The sequence below is a fragment of the Panthera pardus genome, unplaced genomic scaffold, assembly GCF_024362965.1.
Source record: "Panthera pardus isolate Hobbes unplaced genomic scaffold, ASM2436296v1 HiC_scaffold_17, whole genome shotgun sequence".
NCBI classification, from domain to species: Eukaryota; Metazoa; Chordata; class Mammalia; order Carnivora; family Felidae; genus Panthera; species Panthera pardus.
This window is the reverse complement of record NW_026526732.1, coordinates 35,047,003-35,060,500: the sequence shown is the minus strand read 5'-3', so window position 1 is coordinate 35,060,500 and position 13,498 is coordinate 35,047,003. Positions and strand designations below refer to the sequence as shown.

The 13,498-nt window shown below is 37.0% G+C and overlaps 1 protein-coding gene across 4 annotated transcripts in view; it reads left to right on the top strand.

Moving 5' to 3' along the window:
• Positions 1–13,498, top strand: part of LAMA2 (laminin subunit alpha 2) — a 620,981-nt gene that overhangs the window by 598,782 nt on the left and 8,701 nt on the right. For all 4 annotated transcript variants that reach the window (XM_053904501.1, XM_053904500.1, XM_053904503.1 and 1 more), the window contains 3 exons: positions 485–640; positions 9,096–9,249; positions 11,550–11,680. In XM_053904501.1, coding sequence (XP_053760476.1) covers positions 485–640; positions 9,096–9,249; positions 11,550–11,680 — 441 coding nt within the window. The remainder of the gene's footprint in view (positions 1–484; positions 641–9,095; positions 9,250–11,549; positions 11,681–13,498) is intronic.

Genomic DNA, 13,498 nt, shown 5'->3' with positions numbered 1-13,498 from the left:
TTGCAGCCTTGATGTGCTGCCCTTCCTTCAATTCTGCACAAAAAATGCCTATTAGGCAGAGGGATGTAGCATATCTGAAATTGTGTTGGGGAGACCAGCCTTAGCTCAAACTAATGCATGTTTAAAACTGGACATGAATTTTGCAGCCCACTTAATTCATGATGGGGCTCTTAATCTGCAAGGTTCCTGACAACATGCGTACCTCTTGATACATGTGCTCACTTGGCAATCTATAGAAAAGTCTTTAATCTAAAACTCATCCAGGAAGATTTTGGACTCTTGGAGACGGTAGTAATGGAAAAGAGGGAGTTTGAGATATTGTGTAAAATGAGTTCAGCTTCACTCATGGGCTTAGCACATATTAGGCACTCAGTAAGTTATTTTGCTTTTTCCTAAGGAATAGCCAGAAAGTTCTTACATCTTACACTCTGCACATTTGAAATGTATCCTTGATTGGCTTTAATGACTCCTCTTCTTTTTGTAGATTAGGATTATGCGAATTAAGCAAGAAGGAATTATTTATGTAGATGATGCTTCCAACAGAACCATCAGTCCCAAGAAAGCTGATATCCTGGATGTTGTGGGGATGCTGTATGTTGGCGGACTGCCCATCAACTATACCACCCGAAGAATTGGTCCAGTAAGGATTTAATTATTTTTTTGTGTCTTAAATAACTGCCTGGGTCATGTACGTATGTTGAATTATTAGGTCATATTGACCTATGACCACTTGTAAGTGAACAGGAAATCATCTTTTCTGAGAAGTGACAGAAGACTTTCTAGACTGATTTGACTATGAGGGATAATACCACAAAACAGCACATGGACCCTAGAGCCAGACTCTCCCCGTTTGGGTACCTACTTAACTAGTGTGGTCTGGAGCAAATTACTTAATGTTTCTTTGACAAAGTTCCCTCTTTTGTAAAATAGGATAATAATACCAAAGAAACAAGGTTATTGCAAAAATTAAATGAGGTAATATATTTAAAGTCCTTGGAAGAGTACTAAGCATATAGAAAGCACTGGAAAACAAGGAAGATAATATTGACGACGTTGTTTCAGGACTAGAGATTTTGCAAATATGGAGAGATTGCAATATTTACAGTATAGTTGTCCAGTACTGAACTACAGTATATAGAGTACAGTATAGGATTCCAAATTTAAAGTCCTCACAATTTTATAAGTCAGTAATCACAAAATAATTTTTTTTCAGACCATGTGTCCTCATTTCCTTTGGAAAGCACTATTGTAAGAACTATAGGGGATCCATGTTTTTAGAGAATGTATCACAAAGAAATGTGTTACATTTCTATACTCAAATTAGAACACATGATAACGCAGAGCTATTCTTCATCAAACACAACTGTTCATCATCATTGTTTAATTCTCAGCCTTTGGTTCCTCTTGTGGGTGATCAGTATTACGTTCCTTTCATACCTATCAGATATGATACCTAAACCTATCACATGAGAGTCTCTGGAAAATGACAAGAGTGATTAACTTGTGTCCCTAAAACCAGATGAAATATAAGGGAGCAGAGTATGATTGAATTATGTGTACAGTCCCTAAATTCTAAACGCATCATGCAAACTTTCAAGTGTATGTACATTTTCTTGGGAACGAGTCCAAAGCTTCCATTAGATTTTCATAAGGAAGAAACACTAAGCCAAATTTAATTATCTTTTCAAATAGAACTTAAAATTAGATTATGATGGAATGTATATAGAGATAGTAAGGTTAATAAACTATTAAACTAATAAACTATTAATAGAAACATGAAATAAAAACATAAGGGACTAATTAAGTTATTTTTTTAATTATACAGTTGACACAATGTCACATTAGTTTCAAGTATACATAGTAATTCGTCAAATTTATACATTATGTTGTGCTCACTGCAAGTGTAGCTACACCTGTCACTATACAATCCTATTACAATACTACAGACTGTATTCCCTATGCTATAGCTTTTATTTGCATGACTTACTCATTCCATACCTGGATGTCTATACCTTCCACTCCCCTTCACCCATTTTGCCCATCCCCCCACCTCCACCCCTCTGGCAACCATCAACTTGTTCTCTGTAATTATGAGTCTGTTTCTGGTTTTTGTTCATTCATTTGTTTTTGGTTTTGTTTTGTTGTGTTGTGTGTGTGTGTGCGTGTGTGCGCGCGTGTGTGTTTTAGATTCTACATATAAGTGAAATCATATAGTATTTGTCTTCTCTACCTTACTTCATTTGGCATAACACCCTCTATGTCCATCCATGTTGTTACAAATGGCAAGATCTCACTATTTTATGGCTCAGTAATATTCCATTGCATATAAATACCGTGTTCTTTACCCATTCGTCCATTTGGATACTTACTTTGCTTCCTTATCTTGGCAGTTGTAAATCATTCTGCATTAAACATAGAGGAACATGTATCTTTTCAAAGTAGTGTTTTCTTTTTCTTTGGGTAAATACCCAGTAGTGGAATTATTGAATCATATGGTAGTTCTATTTTTAATTTTTTTGAGGAACCTCCATACTGTTTTCCACAGTGGCTGTATCAGTTTTCATTCCCCTTGTTCACAGTAGTGTATAAAGTTTCCGTTTTCTTCATATTCTCACAGAAACTTGTTATTTCTTGTCTTTTTGATGCTAGCCTTTCTGAGAATGTAAGAAGATATCTCATTGTGGTTTTGATTTATATTGCCCTAATGATTAATGATGTTCAGCGTCGTTTCATGTGTCTGTTAGCCATCTGTATGTCTTCTTTGGAAGATGTCTATTCATATACTCTGCCCATTTTTTAGTTGGGTTATTTTTGGTGTTGAGTTGTATAAGTTCTTTATACATTTTGGATGTAAATCCCTCATTTGATATGTCATTTGCAAATATCTTCTCCCATTCAGTAGGTTGCCTTGTTTTCTTGATAGTTTCCTTTGCTGTGCAGAAACTTTTTATGTTGTCCCAATAGCTTATTTTTGCTTTTGTTTCCCTGCTTGAGGAGACATGTCTAGAACAATGTTGTTAAGGCCAGGGTCAAAGGAATTACTGCTGATGTTTTCTTCTAGGAGTTTTATGGTTTCACGTATCACATTTAGGTCTTTTTTTTTTTTTTTAATATTTATTTGAGAGAAAGAGGCAGAGAGAGGGGGCAGAAAGAATCCAAGGCAGGCTCCACACTGTCAGCGCAGAGCTGGATGTGGTGCTCGAACTCATGACCTGAACCGAAATCAAGAGTCAGACACAACCAACTGAGCCATGCAGGTGCCCCCCACATTTAGGTCTTTAATCCATTTTGAGTTTATTTTCGTGTATGGTGGTAAGAAAGTGGTCCAGTGTCGTTCTTTTACATGTAGTTGTCCAGCTTTCCCAGCACCATATGTTAAAAAAACAGTCTTGGGGCGCCTGGGTGGCTCAGTCGGTTAAGCGTCCGACTTCAGCTCAGGTCACGATCTCGCGGTCAGTGAGTTCGAGCCCCGCGTCGGGCTCTGGGCTGATGGCCCAGAGCCTGGAGCCTGCTTCCAGTTCTGTGTCTCCCTCTCTCTCTGCCCCTCCCCCGTTCATGCTCTGTCTCTCTCTGTCTCAAAAATAAATAAACGTTAAAAAAAAAAAAATTTTTTTAAAAAGAAGTCTTTTCCGCATTGTATATTCTTACCTTGTTTGTTGTAGATTAAATGACCATATAAGTGTGGGTTTATTTCTGGGATCTCTATTTTTTCCATTGATCTGTGTGTCTGTGTTTGAGCTAGTATCATAATTTTGATTATTAAGGCTTTATAGTATCCTTGAAATCTAGAATTGTGTTACCTCCAGCTTCTTCCTTCTTAAGAACGCTTTGGCTATTTCAGTAAATTTTAGTATTATTTGTCCTAGTTTTGTGAAAAATGCTTTTGGTATTTTGACAGGGATTGCATTGAATCTGTAGATTGCTTTAACAATATTTATGTAACAATATTAATTGTTCAAATCCATGAACATGGAATATCTTTCCATTTATGTCATCTTCAATTTCTTTCATCGGATTATTACAGTTTTATGAGTATAGGTCTTTCACCTCCTTGGTTAAGTTTATTTCTAGGGATTTTATTCTTTTCAGTACAATTGTAAATGGAATTGTTTTCTAAATTTCCCTTTCTGCTACTTTGTTATTAGTATATAGAAATTCTATCAATTACTGGGTGTTAATTTTGTATCCTGCAATTTTACTGAATTCATTCTTTCTTCTAGTAGTTTTTTGGTGGAGTCTTTAAGGTTTTTCTATGTATTATCATATTATTTGCAAATAGCGACCGTTTAACTTCTTCCTTACCAATTTGAATACCTTTTATTTCTTGATTGCTGCAGCTAGGATTTTCAGTACTATGTTGAATAAAAGTATCAAGAATAGACTTCCTCATCTTGTTCTGGATCTTAGAGGAAAGCTCTCAGTTTTTCACCTTCTGTATAATGTTAGCTCTGGCTTTTTCACGTATTGCCTTTACTATGTTGAGGTATGTTCCCTCTAAAGCCACCTTGTTGAATGGTTTTATCAACAGATGTTGAGCTTTATCGAATGTTTTTTCTGCATCTATTGAGATTATTTTTGTATGATTTTTGCTCTCCATTGTGTTCAATGCGACGTATCTTGTTGATTTTTGAATATTGAACTATTTTGCATCCCCAGAATAAGTCCTACTTGATCACATTTTCAATATATTGTGGAATGTGGTTTGTTAATATTTTGTTAAGGATTTTTGCATTTATATTCATCAGACGTATTGGCCTGTAGTTTTCTTATTTTGTGGCATCTTTGTCCAGTTTAGGTATCATAGTAATGCTGGCCTCATAGAATGTATTTGAAAGCTTTCCATCCTCTTCTACTTTTTAGACTAGTTTAAAGGAAATAAGTATTAACTCTTCTTTAAATGTTTGGTAGAATTTGACTATGAAGCCACCTGGTTTAAGACTTTAGTTTGTTGGTAGTTTTTTGATTTCCCATTCAATTTTGTAACTAGCAATTTTTGTGTCCAGACTTTCTATTTCTTCCTGATTCAGTTTTGGAAGATTGTAGGTTTCTAGGAATGAATCATTTCTCTAGATTGTCCGATTTGTTGGCATATAATTTTTCATAGTAGTCTCTCATAATCCTTTGTATTTCTGTGGTGGTGGTGGTTATCTTCCATCTTTGATTTTATTTATTTGGGTCTTTTTTTCCCCTGATGAATCCAGCTAAAGGTTTCTCAATTTTGTTTATCTTTCAAAAAACCAGTTCTTGGTTTCATTGATCTTTTCTATTGTTTTGTCTCTTTCATTTATTTCTGCTCTGATCTTTATTATTTCCTTCCTTCTACTCACATTTGGTTTTGTCTGTTCTTTTCTAGTTCCTTTATGTGTAAAGTTAGATTATTTATTTGAGATTGTTCTTGTTTCTTGAGGTAGGCCTATAAGTTAATATAAATTTCCCTTTTAGAACTGATTTCACCTTGTCTGTTTTCATTTTCATGTCCCCATGTATTTTATTTCTTCAATGACTTATTGGTTGTTTAATATCATTGCTTAGCATCCACATGTTTGTGTTTTTCCAGTTTTTTGTTGTTGTTATGACTGATTTTTAGTTTCATACCATGTGACCAGAAAAGATACACGATATGATGTCAGTCTTCTTCAATTTATTGAGTCGGATTTTGTGGCCTAACCTGTGATCTATCCTAGAGAATATTTTATGTGTGCTTAAAAAGAATGTGTATTCTGTTAACTTGAGATTGAATGTTCTGTATATATCTGTTATGTCCATCTCTCTAGTGTGTCGTTCAAAGACGCTATTTCCTTATTGATTTTCATCCCGGATGATGCATTTATTGATGGAACCGGAGTGTTAAAGTCTCCTACTATTATTGTGTGGCTGTCAATTTCTCCTTTTATGTCTGTTAATATCTTCTTTATGTACTTTATGTGCGTATTTATAATTGTTATAGCTTTTGTTGGGTTCATCCCTTATTGTTTAATGCCTTTGTCTCTGTTACACTCCTTGTTTTAAAGACTTTTTTGTCTGATATAGGTACTGCTACACTGGCTTTTTTTTCTCGCTGCCATTTGCATGGAATATCTCTTACTATCCCTTTACTTTCAGCCTGTGTCTTTAGGTCTGAGGTGAGTCACTTTTATATAACAGATAAATGGATCTTGCTTTTTTTAATCCATTCTACCATTTTGTCTTTTGATTGGAGCATTTAGATCATTTATGTTTAATGTAATTATTGATAAGTTTGTACTTACTACTATTTTGTTAATTGCTTTCTGGTTGTTTTTGTAGTTCTTCTCTGAACCTTTATTCTTTTGCTCCCTTGTGATTGATGACTCTGTAGTGTTATGTATAGCTTTCTTTCTCTTTATTGTTTTGTATCTATTAAATGTTTGGAGTTGTGGTTACCATGAGGCTCACATATAACATCCTAAGGATATAGCAGTCTACACTGATGGTCATTTAAATTCAAACACATACTGAAAAACATTTTCACTCCTCTCTCCACATTTTATGTATGTGTTGTCATATTTTACATCTTTTTATTTTCTGACATCTAATCATGGCCTTAGCTATTTAAAGAAGTCCTTTTAACATTTCTTGCAAGGCCACTTCAGTGGTGATGATCTCCTTCAACTTTTTTTGGTCTGAGAAACTATCTCTCCTTCATTTCTGAATGATAATCTCGCTGGGTACAGTATTATTGGTTGTGAGTTTTATTTTTCTTTCAATACTTTGAATATGTGAGGCTACTCTCTTCTAACCTGTAAAGTTTTCACTAAAAAATCAATGGCTAGCCTGATGGGATTTCCCTCTTACATAACTGTTTGCTTGTCTCTTGCTGCTTTTAAAATTCTCTATATTTAATCTTTGGCATTTTAATTATTATATGTCATTGTGTAGACTTCCATGGGCTCATTTTGTTTGAAACTATCTGTACTTCTAGAATGTGGAAGTCTATTTTCTTTTCTAGGTTATGGAAGTTTTTTGCCACCCCCATAATGTAAATGTTTGTTTCTTAATGTTGTCGAAAAGATCCTTTAACCTATCCTCATTTTTTTTAAAAAAATTCTTTTTTTCTTAAGGTGCCTAGGTGTCTAAGTTGGTTAAAAGTCCAACTCTTGATTTCAGCTCAGGTCATGATCTCACAGTTTATGAGATCAAGCCCTATATCAGGCTCTGTGCTCACAACCTGTAGCTATTTGGGATTCTTTCCCTCCTCTCCCTCTGCCCCTCCCCTTCTCACATGCTCACTCTCTTTCTCACTTTTTAAAAAATTATTTTTTTTTCTTTTTGCTGTTCAGCTTGGGTGCTTTCCATTATTATCTTCCAGATTACTGATCTGTTTTTCCACATCTGGTAATCTGTTCCCTCTCATACATTTTTCATTTCAGTTATATTCTTCAAATTTGATTAGTTCCTTTTTATATTTTCTATCTCTCTGTTGAAGTTTTCACTGAATTCTTCCACTCTTCTCTCTAGTCCAGTGAATATCTTTACAATCATATATTTTAAACTCCTTACTAGTCATATTGCTTATCTCTGTTTCATTTAGTTCTTTTTCTGAAGTTTTGCCTTTTGTTTGGGATATATTTCTCTGTCTCTCCATTTTGCTTGATTTTGTGTTTGTTTCTATGAATTAAGTGGAAAAGCTACTTCTCCTAAACTTTAAGGAACAGTCTTGTGGTATGGTCATCCCCTGTGCAGGCTATGTGTGCCTGGTGACTTCCTGGCTGGCTGGGGGTCACAGGGCACTCTCTGCTGGAGCTTGCCTGGTAGATTGGCTGGAACTGAACTGGGCATGTGCTGGGGTGGTCCTGGGGCTCTCTGCATAGAGGGTGCCTTGTCAGGACAGCTAAAACTGAAGCGTGTGCAAGTCAGGGGTTCCTAATGCCGTCCATGCAGAGGGCACACTGGCAGGACAGAAGTGGGTATAAGCTGGGGTATTTGGGGACTCTTCTGCAGAGGATGCCCTTCTGGGGTGGCTAGAGCTGAAGTGGGATGTGGGCTGGGGCGTCCTGGGGTGCTCCCTGAAAGGGGTACTCTGGTAATAACTGAAACTGAGGCATGTATGGCCTGGAGGTTCATGGGGCACTCAGTGCAGGGAGCCCCCTGCTGGGGCTGCTGGAGCCAAAACAGGCATCAGTCAGGAGGTCCTGGACTGCTCTGTGCCAGGGTTGCCACAGAATGCCATCTGGAGCTGAGGTAGTATGGGTCTGGAGTGTTCCAGCATTCATTGTTCCTGTGTCACCTTGGTGTCATGGCTGGAGTTGTAGGGAGAACTGAACAGGGGTGTCCCAGTGTGCACCATTCTGGGGTTGCCTTGCTGGGACAGCTGGCACTGGTATAAGCTACGGGGCTGGGGCTCACAAGGCAATAGGCCAGCTGGGGTGCCTGGACCCTGGAGTGGTCCATGCTATCAAGGTGGAGGAAGTACATAAACCATTGCTCTCACTAGCCTGTCTGACCCAGAGAGTTCCAGCAGCTCCCTCACCGTTTGGCAGGGTTCTGGGGCCGAGCCCTTTATATACTAGTTGCTCTTTTTCTGTGCCCCAGGTCACATGAATCTCCTCTCAGTCCCTCAGTACTATCCCTTCCCATTGCAGTTCATTGGGTCAGGGGTTGCCATTTTGCTGTGCAGAAGCTATTCAGTCGGCCCTCAATTCTTCTAAAGGAGGAATTGCTTTATCAATAGGTACAGATTTGGTGTGTCCATGGTAGTAAGTTCAGGTTCTTTCTACATCACCATCCTGGACCAGAACCAGCATAAGGAACTAATGAAAAGTTATGATATTCATATGGGGCACATAGGTCTGCCAAACCAGTGGTCCCATGAGAGTCACAATGTACACTATTTAGAATATCAGAACAATCTAGATATAGGCTAGATATATCCTAGTTGAGGAGGCCAACAGAGGATTCTGTGGGCCCATTTTGTGAAGCCTGGGATGATGGTACAGATTTAGGTAGTTTGGGGCTGTCTTAAGGAGACTGGGTGATGATTACAAGCACAGAGCATCCCCACAAATTACTGAATTCCATATAAAGGCAAAGTTTCTGCTAAAACCTGCTATTTGTTTTTGTCTGACCTGAATATTTAGGTGACCTACAGCATTGATGGCTGCATCAGGAATTTTCAGATGGCGGAGGCCCCTGTGGATCTTGAACAACCAACCTCCAGTTTCCACGTTGGAACGTGTTTTGCTAATGCTCAGAAAGGAACATATTTTGATGGAACAGGTTTTGCCAAAGCAGGTGAGGCACTTCCATTTTCTTCCTGTTGAATATTAAATAGGTCCAAATATTAACTTCTGGCTTGTATGGAAAAATAAAAGTCCTGGATTTCCTAAATTAGTACACTTAAGCCAGAAATAAAAACGGATAGTAGTAATAACAAAAAGTCTCTTAAAGATTAATGTGTCTTATTGTGAGAAGATTTAATAGAAAAAATAAGTGTAATTCTACAAGAAGGGCCATATGTTTATACATGTAATTTATCTACTTTTCAGTTTTCCCTGTCTACCTTTCTGAAGGCGAGGTAGCATTTTTCTTTCTTCCTCTCTTCAACTTCTTTTAATACTCCATGTCATGAGCTCCCACTCATACCCATGACAGACACATACTGGTACCCATTTCTCATCGATGGTGATGACGATTGGCACTTTTCCCTGACTTTAGGCATCTGTCCCTTACTAATGAGCACTTCCAGAGCAGGTCTGGATCACTGATAGTACATGTACAATTTGGAAAGAAAAATATAAAATATATAACAACAAAAAAGACCTTAACATACTTTAAGATGGACTGTTCAGTCCTAGAGTTAGAAAAAAAGTAATGAGCACATAATGTATAGAAGTTATCATGGGGAACAGAAGTAAATGTTTCTTTTTTCAAAAAATATACTATTAATAGGTAAGATTCAGTGCGCTCAGAAATCACAAGTCAAGTACATATGATTTAAAACTACAAAAGATATACAAGCAAGGTTCTGTGGATATTTAGAAGAAACATTAATTTTGGTTGGGGAAATCAGGAAAGGCTTTATGGGAAAATTGACATTTGAGCTAGGATTTAAAAGGTGAGATAAATGCTCACATACAAAGGTTTTCAGAGATGGAAGGCCAGAGCCCTCAGACAAAGCGTAATTTGGAAACTTCACCTATAGCTGAGGCAGAAAACAGATAAACACAGGTTTTGTTAAACATTAAAATATTGGTGGTTATGATGAGCCCTACATTCCATGTGCAGAGAAAACCCAAAGCCTTCCCCAAGATTTCTTCAAATTCACAGATGGCTAACAATCTCTTGGTCAAATTTGATGGCAAGCTTCAGCGTCTGCAGTTAATTTATTGACTTGCTATTCTGCCTGGGCTCTTTTTTTTTCATTCTGGATCAAACTGGACCAGAAAATTAGCCACTTCCCCAATTTCCAACAACTCCTCCCATCCCTTCAACAGACAGTGTAATGCAATCTTTATAAGACTTGGATGATTAGAGAAGGTTTCATCATTGTAAAACATACAGCTTCAATTAAACCTTTGACATCTTTGTCCTTAAAACCTTTTCAGCCACCTGATCACTGTGGTTTTTACTGGCCAATTCACTCTGTCTTCCGCTGAACTGTTTCATGTTGTGCCTTTCTTCTCACTTCTCCCTTTCAGGGACAAAAACAAGCACTTTGTTTTATTTTGCAGGACAATTCAGCTTCTTTTTCTCTTAAAATCTGCTCTAAACCCACCTTTGCACATCCCAACCCATCAAGGTTCTCAGTAGAACAATACGTTTTTCACATAATAGACACTACCCTTCATTGGAGGCAACTGTGATTACAAATAGCATTTATTTCTTAATAAATAGAAGACATGCATAAAATTTCTGTAGTTCTTCTCTAATACTCCATGCAGTTGATATTTTCTAGGTCTGTTCATATTGAATGGCTTTGTTTCTAAGAGGCATGTCTTAAATACTTCCTAAAAGATTAAATCAATGAATCAAATATAGGAAATTATACAAAAAACTTACTTGGATGAACTGGAAAAACCTAGTTATGTCCCAGAATCTTCTCTTTCAAAATCATGCTTACAGTTCCTTTCTTTATTTAAAAAAAAAAAAAAATGGAAACAGTAATCTTAGAGCAGCCTAGTAAAATCTTACTGAATAATCATTGAAATGCTTGACCTAATCCAACAGGAAGACTTCCAATAGAACCATGCATTGCTATGGGATTCTTTGAGCCAATCTCCGTGTGTGTTCATCCATTTAATTATTCAACAACTATGTATTAAACTTCCCTGCGTGCCAGACACCTTGGTAGGCACAGTAATAAAATTGCCCTCACAGAATTTACATGCTAGGAGGGAAGACAACCAAGAAAAGAAGCAATAACTTTAAAGTGTTACATGATACGATGGTGGAAATATAGGCCATAGGAGAGTCTGGAACTTATTATAATTGACGAATATCTGAATTGAGATCTAAACCATTGCATTGTACAAACTTGAATCAACAATCCCTAAACTCTAATCCACATTTTTTTTTTAATCTTCATTTTACAGTTGATGGGTTCAAAGTGGGATTGGACCTTCTTGTAGAATTTGAATTCCGCACAACTAGAACCACTGGAGTTCTTCTAGGAATCAGCAGCCAGAAAATGGATGGAATGGGTGTCGAAATGATTGATGAAAAGGTGAGTGTCAGCTGTCTACCTATTTCTGATTTCCTCATGATATTGTTGTTCATATGTAGAACATCTACATTGTGAAGCCTTGCTGTATTCTTTGTTGGGAGAAAGCTAGATTGTATCTTTCCATCTATCTAGATTATCTCTAATGTGTGTTTTCAACACACTTATTCTGTAGACCAGTGTAAGCTTTAAGTGTGCTAGTTCTACAGTAAGCCAATTGTGTTGACACATAATGGGCCAAATAGTTTTAGATCTCAAGCTCTTACTTGTTGCTAAAAGTACACTGATATCCTCTTTGTGAATACACTGTATGTAAAACTGTAGATTCCAATGGGAAAAAGAGGAGGGGGCCTGGATTGTCTAAAATCAGTGTTTGCCTCTTATACCACAGTAGGCACATCTCAGAAGTCAAGATGGCCAACTGACACATCAGTTTCTCAATTTCTATTTAAAAATCATCTAGATACCATTTCAAAAAAGTACTGATTTATACTGAATTTATATCAACATAATCTATTTTGCCAATTTGCTTACAATGGATAAGCTAATTCCAAACACCTCTCCCATCCCTCCCTGCCTATGAACAGCAACCTGCCGCAAGATGACCTGTGTATATACTTTGTACTGCAGGCAGCAGGTAAAGAGAGGCAGGCAAAGCAAGGAGTCGCCCAAGTTTTCTGTCTGGCTCTTAAATAGGACTCATGCTTCACCCCTGTTCATATGTCCACTCGTATACTGCTGCTGCCTCCCAAGAAGAAAGACCACAGAGTGACCTCAAGACTCTCCCTCCTATCTTCAAACCATCCTCAAAGGCAATAAAGCAAAAAGATCCAGGAGTACAGAGGCAGGAAAGGGGGAACAGACAAGCAACAACTTATGGCTTTGCCAGATTTTCAAGCACGTTCGCTACATCTTGTTGGAGTTCGCTTCATTTCATCGTCCGCTTTTAACCAGTTACTATCAGCTTGTCAGAGTATCAAGTTCCATTACGATGTATGTGTATTTCTCACCAAGTCCTGCTCTTACAAACTCCACCCAATAGAGTAAAACCTTAAGGTTTTGTTTTGTTTTTACATCCCTGTTCAGTTTACAAACTTTTCACCTATTGCAGTTTTTCATCTTTTTAAAAACCCCGTGTCTTTTCTTTTACCTTGTCAAACGTGTTCCAAGACTGACTGTTTTCAATGTTTCAATATGTTTCTTCCTCAGCTTCAAAAGAATTCTGTCATCTCAAATTTCAGGGACTGTTCCATGTTACTGAAAACAGGTTTTTCTCATTTAGACATGAACTTCCAATCTAAGTTCTGCATTGTTAAGAATTTAACTGGCCTTCTGGCTGAAAGTCTCTGGCACCTGTGACATGAAGCTTGCCCAAAAAAGTAATTTATGTTATTCGCAATCCTGCATATAAAATGGAATCCATGAAGGAAAAAAAAAGAATACATACAATTAAAACCTCAAAAGCTTACATTTTGCAAAACCAATAATCCTCTAAAATAAATTTGTAAATCAAATTAATGAATTACTCTAAACATCTTTTAAGAAATTTTATAAAGGTTCACTAAGAACTCTCATACTCTATAAAGATCTGTGGTAGAATTTGTCCCTGTGTATATGAGGTTCTTTTTTATTTTTTATCACTTAGACTCATATCACATTTTCTGAAAGCAGAATTATTACTCGTCTCACACATCTTGCTCCAAACAAAGAACATATTTTGTGATTCCTGGTCATTAAATCTGTGTTTTAATTTCTGTCAAGATTTTTTTTTTAATTTTTAAAATGTCTCAGATATGTTCATTTCTAACTATTCCAGCCGAT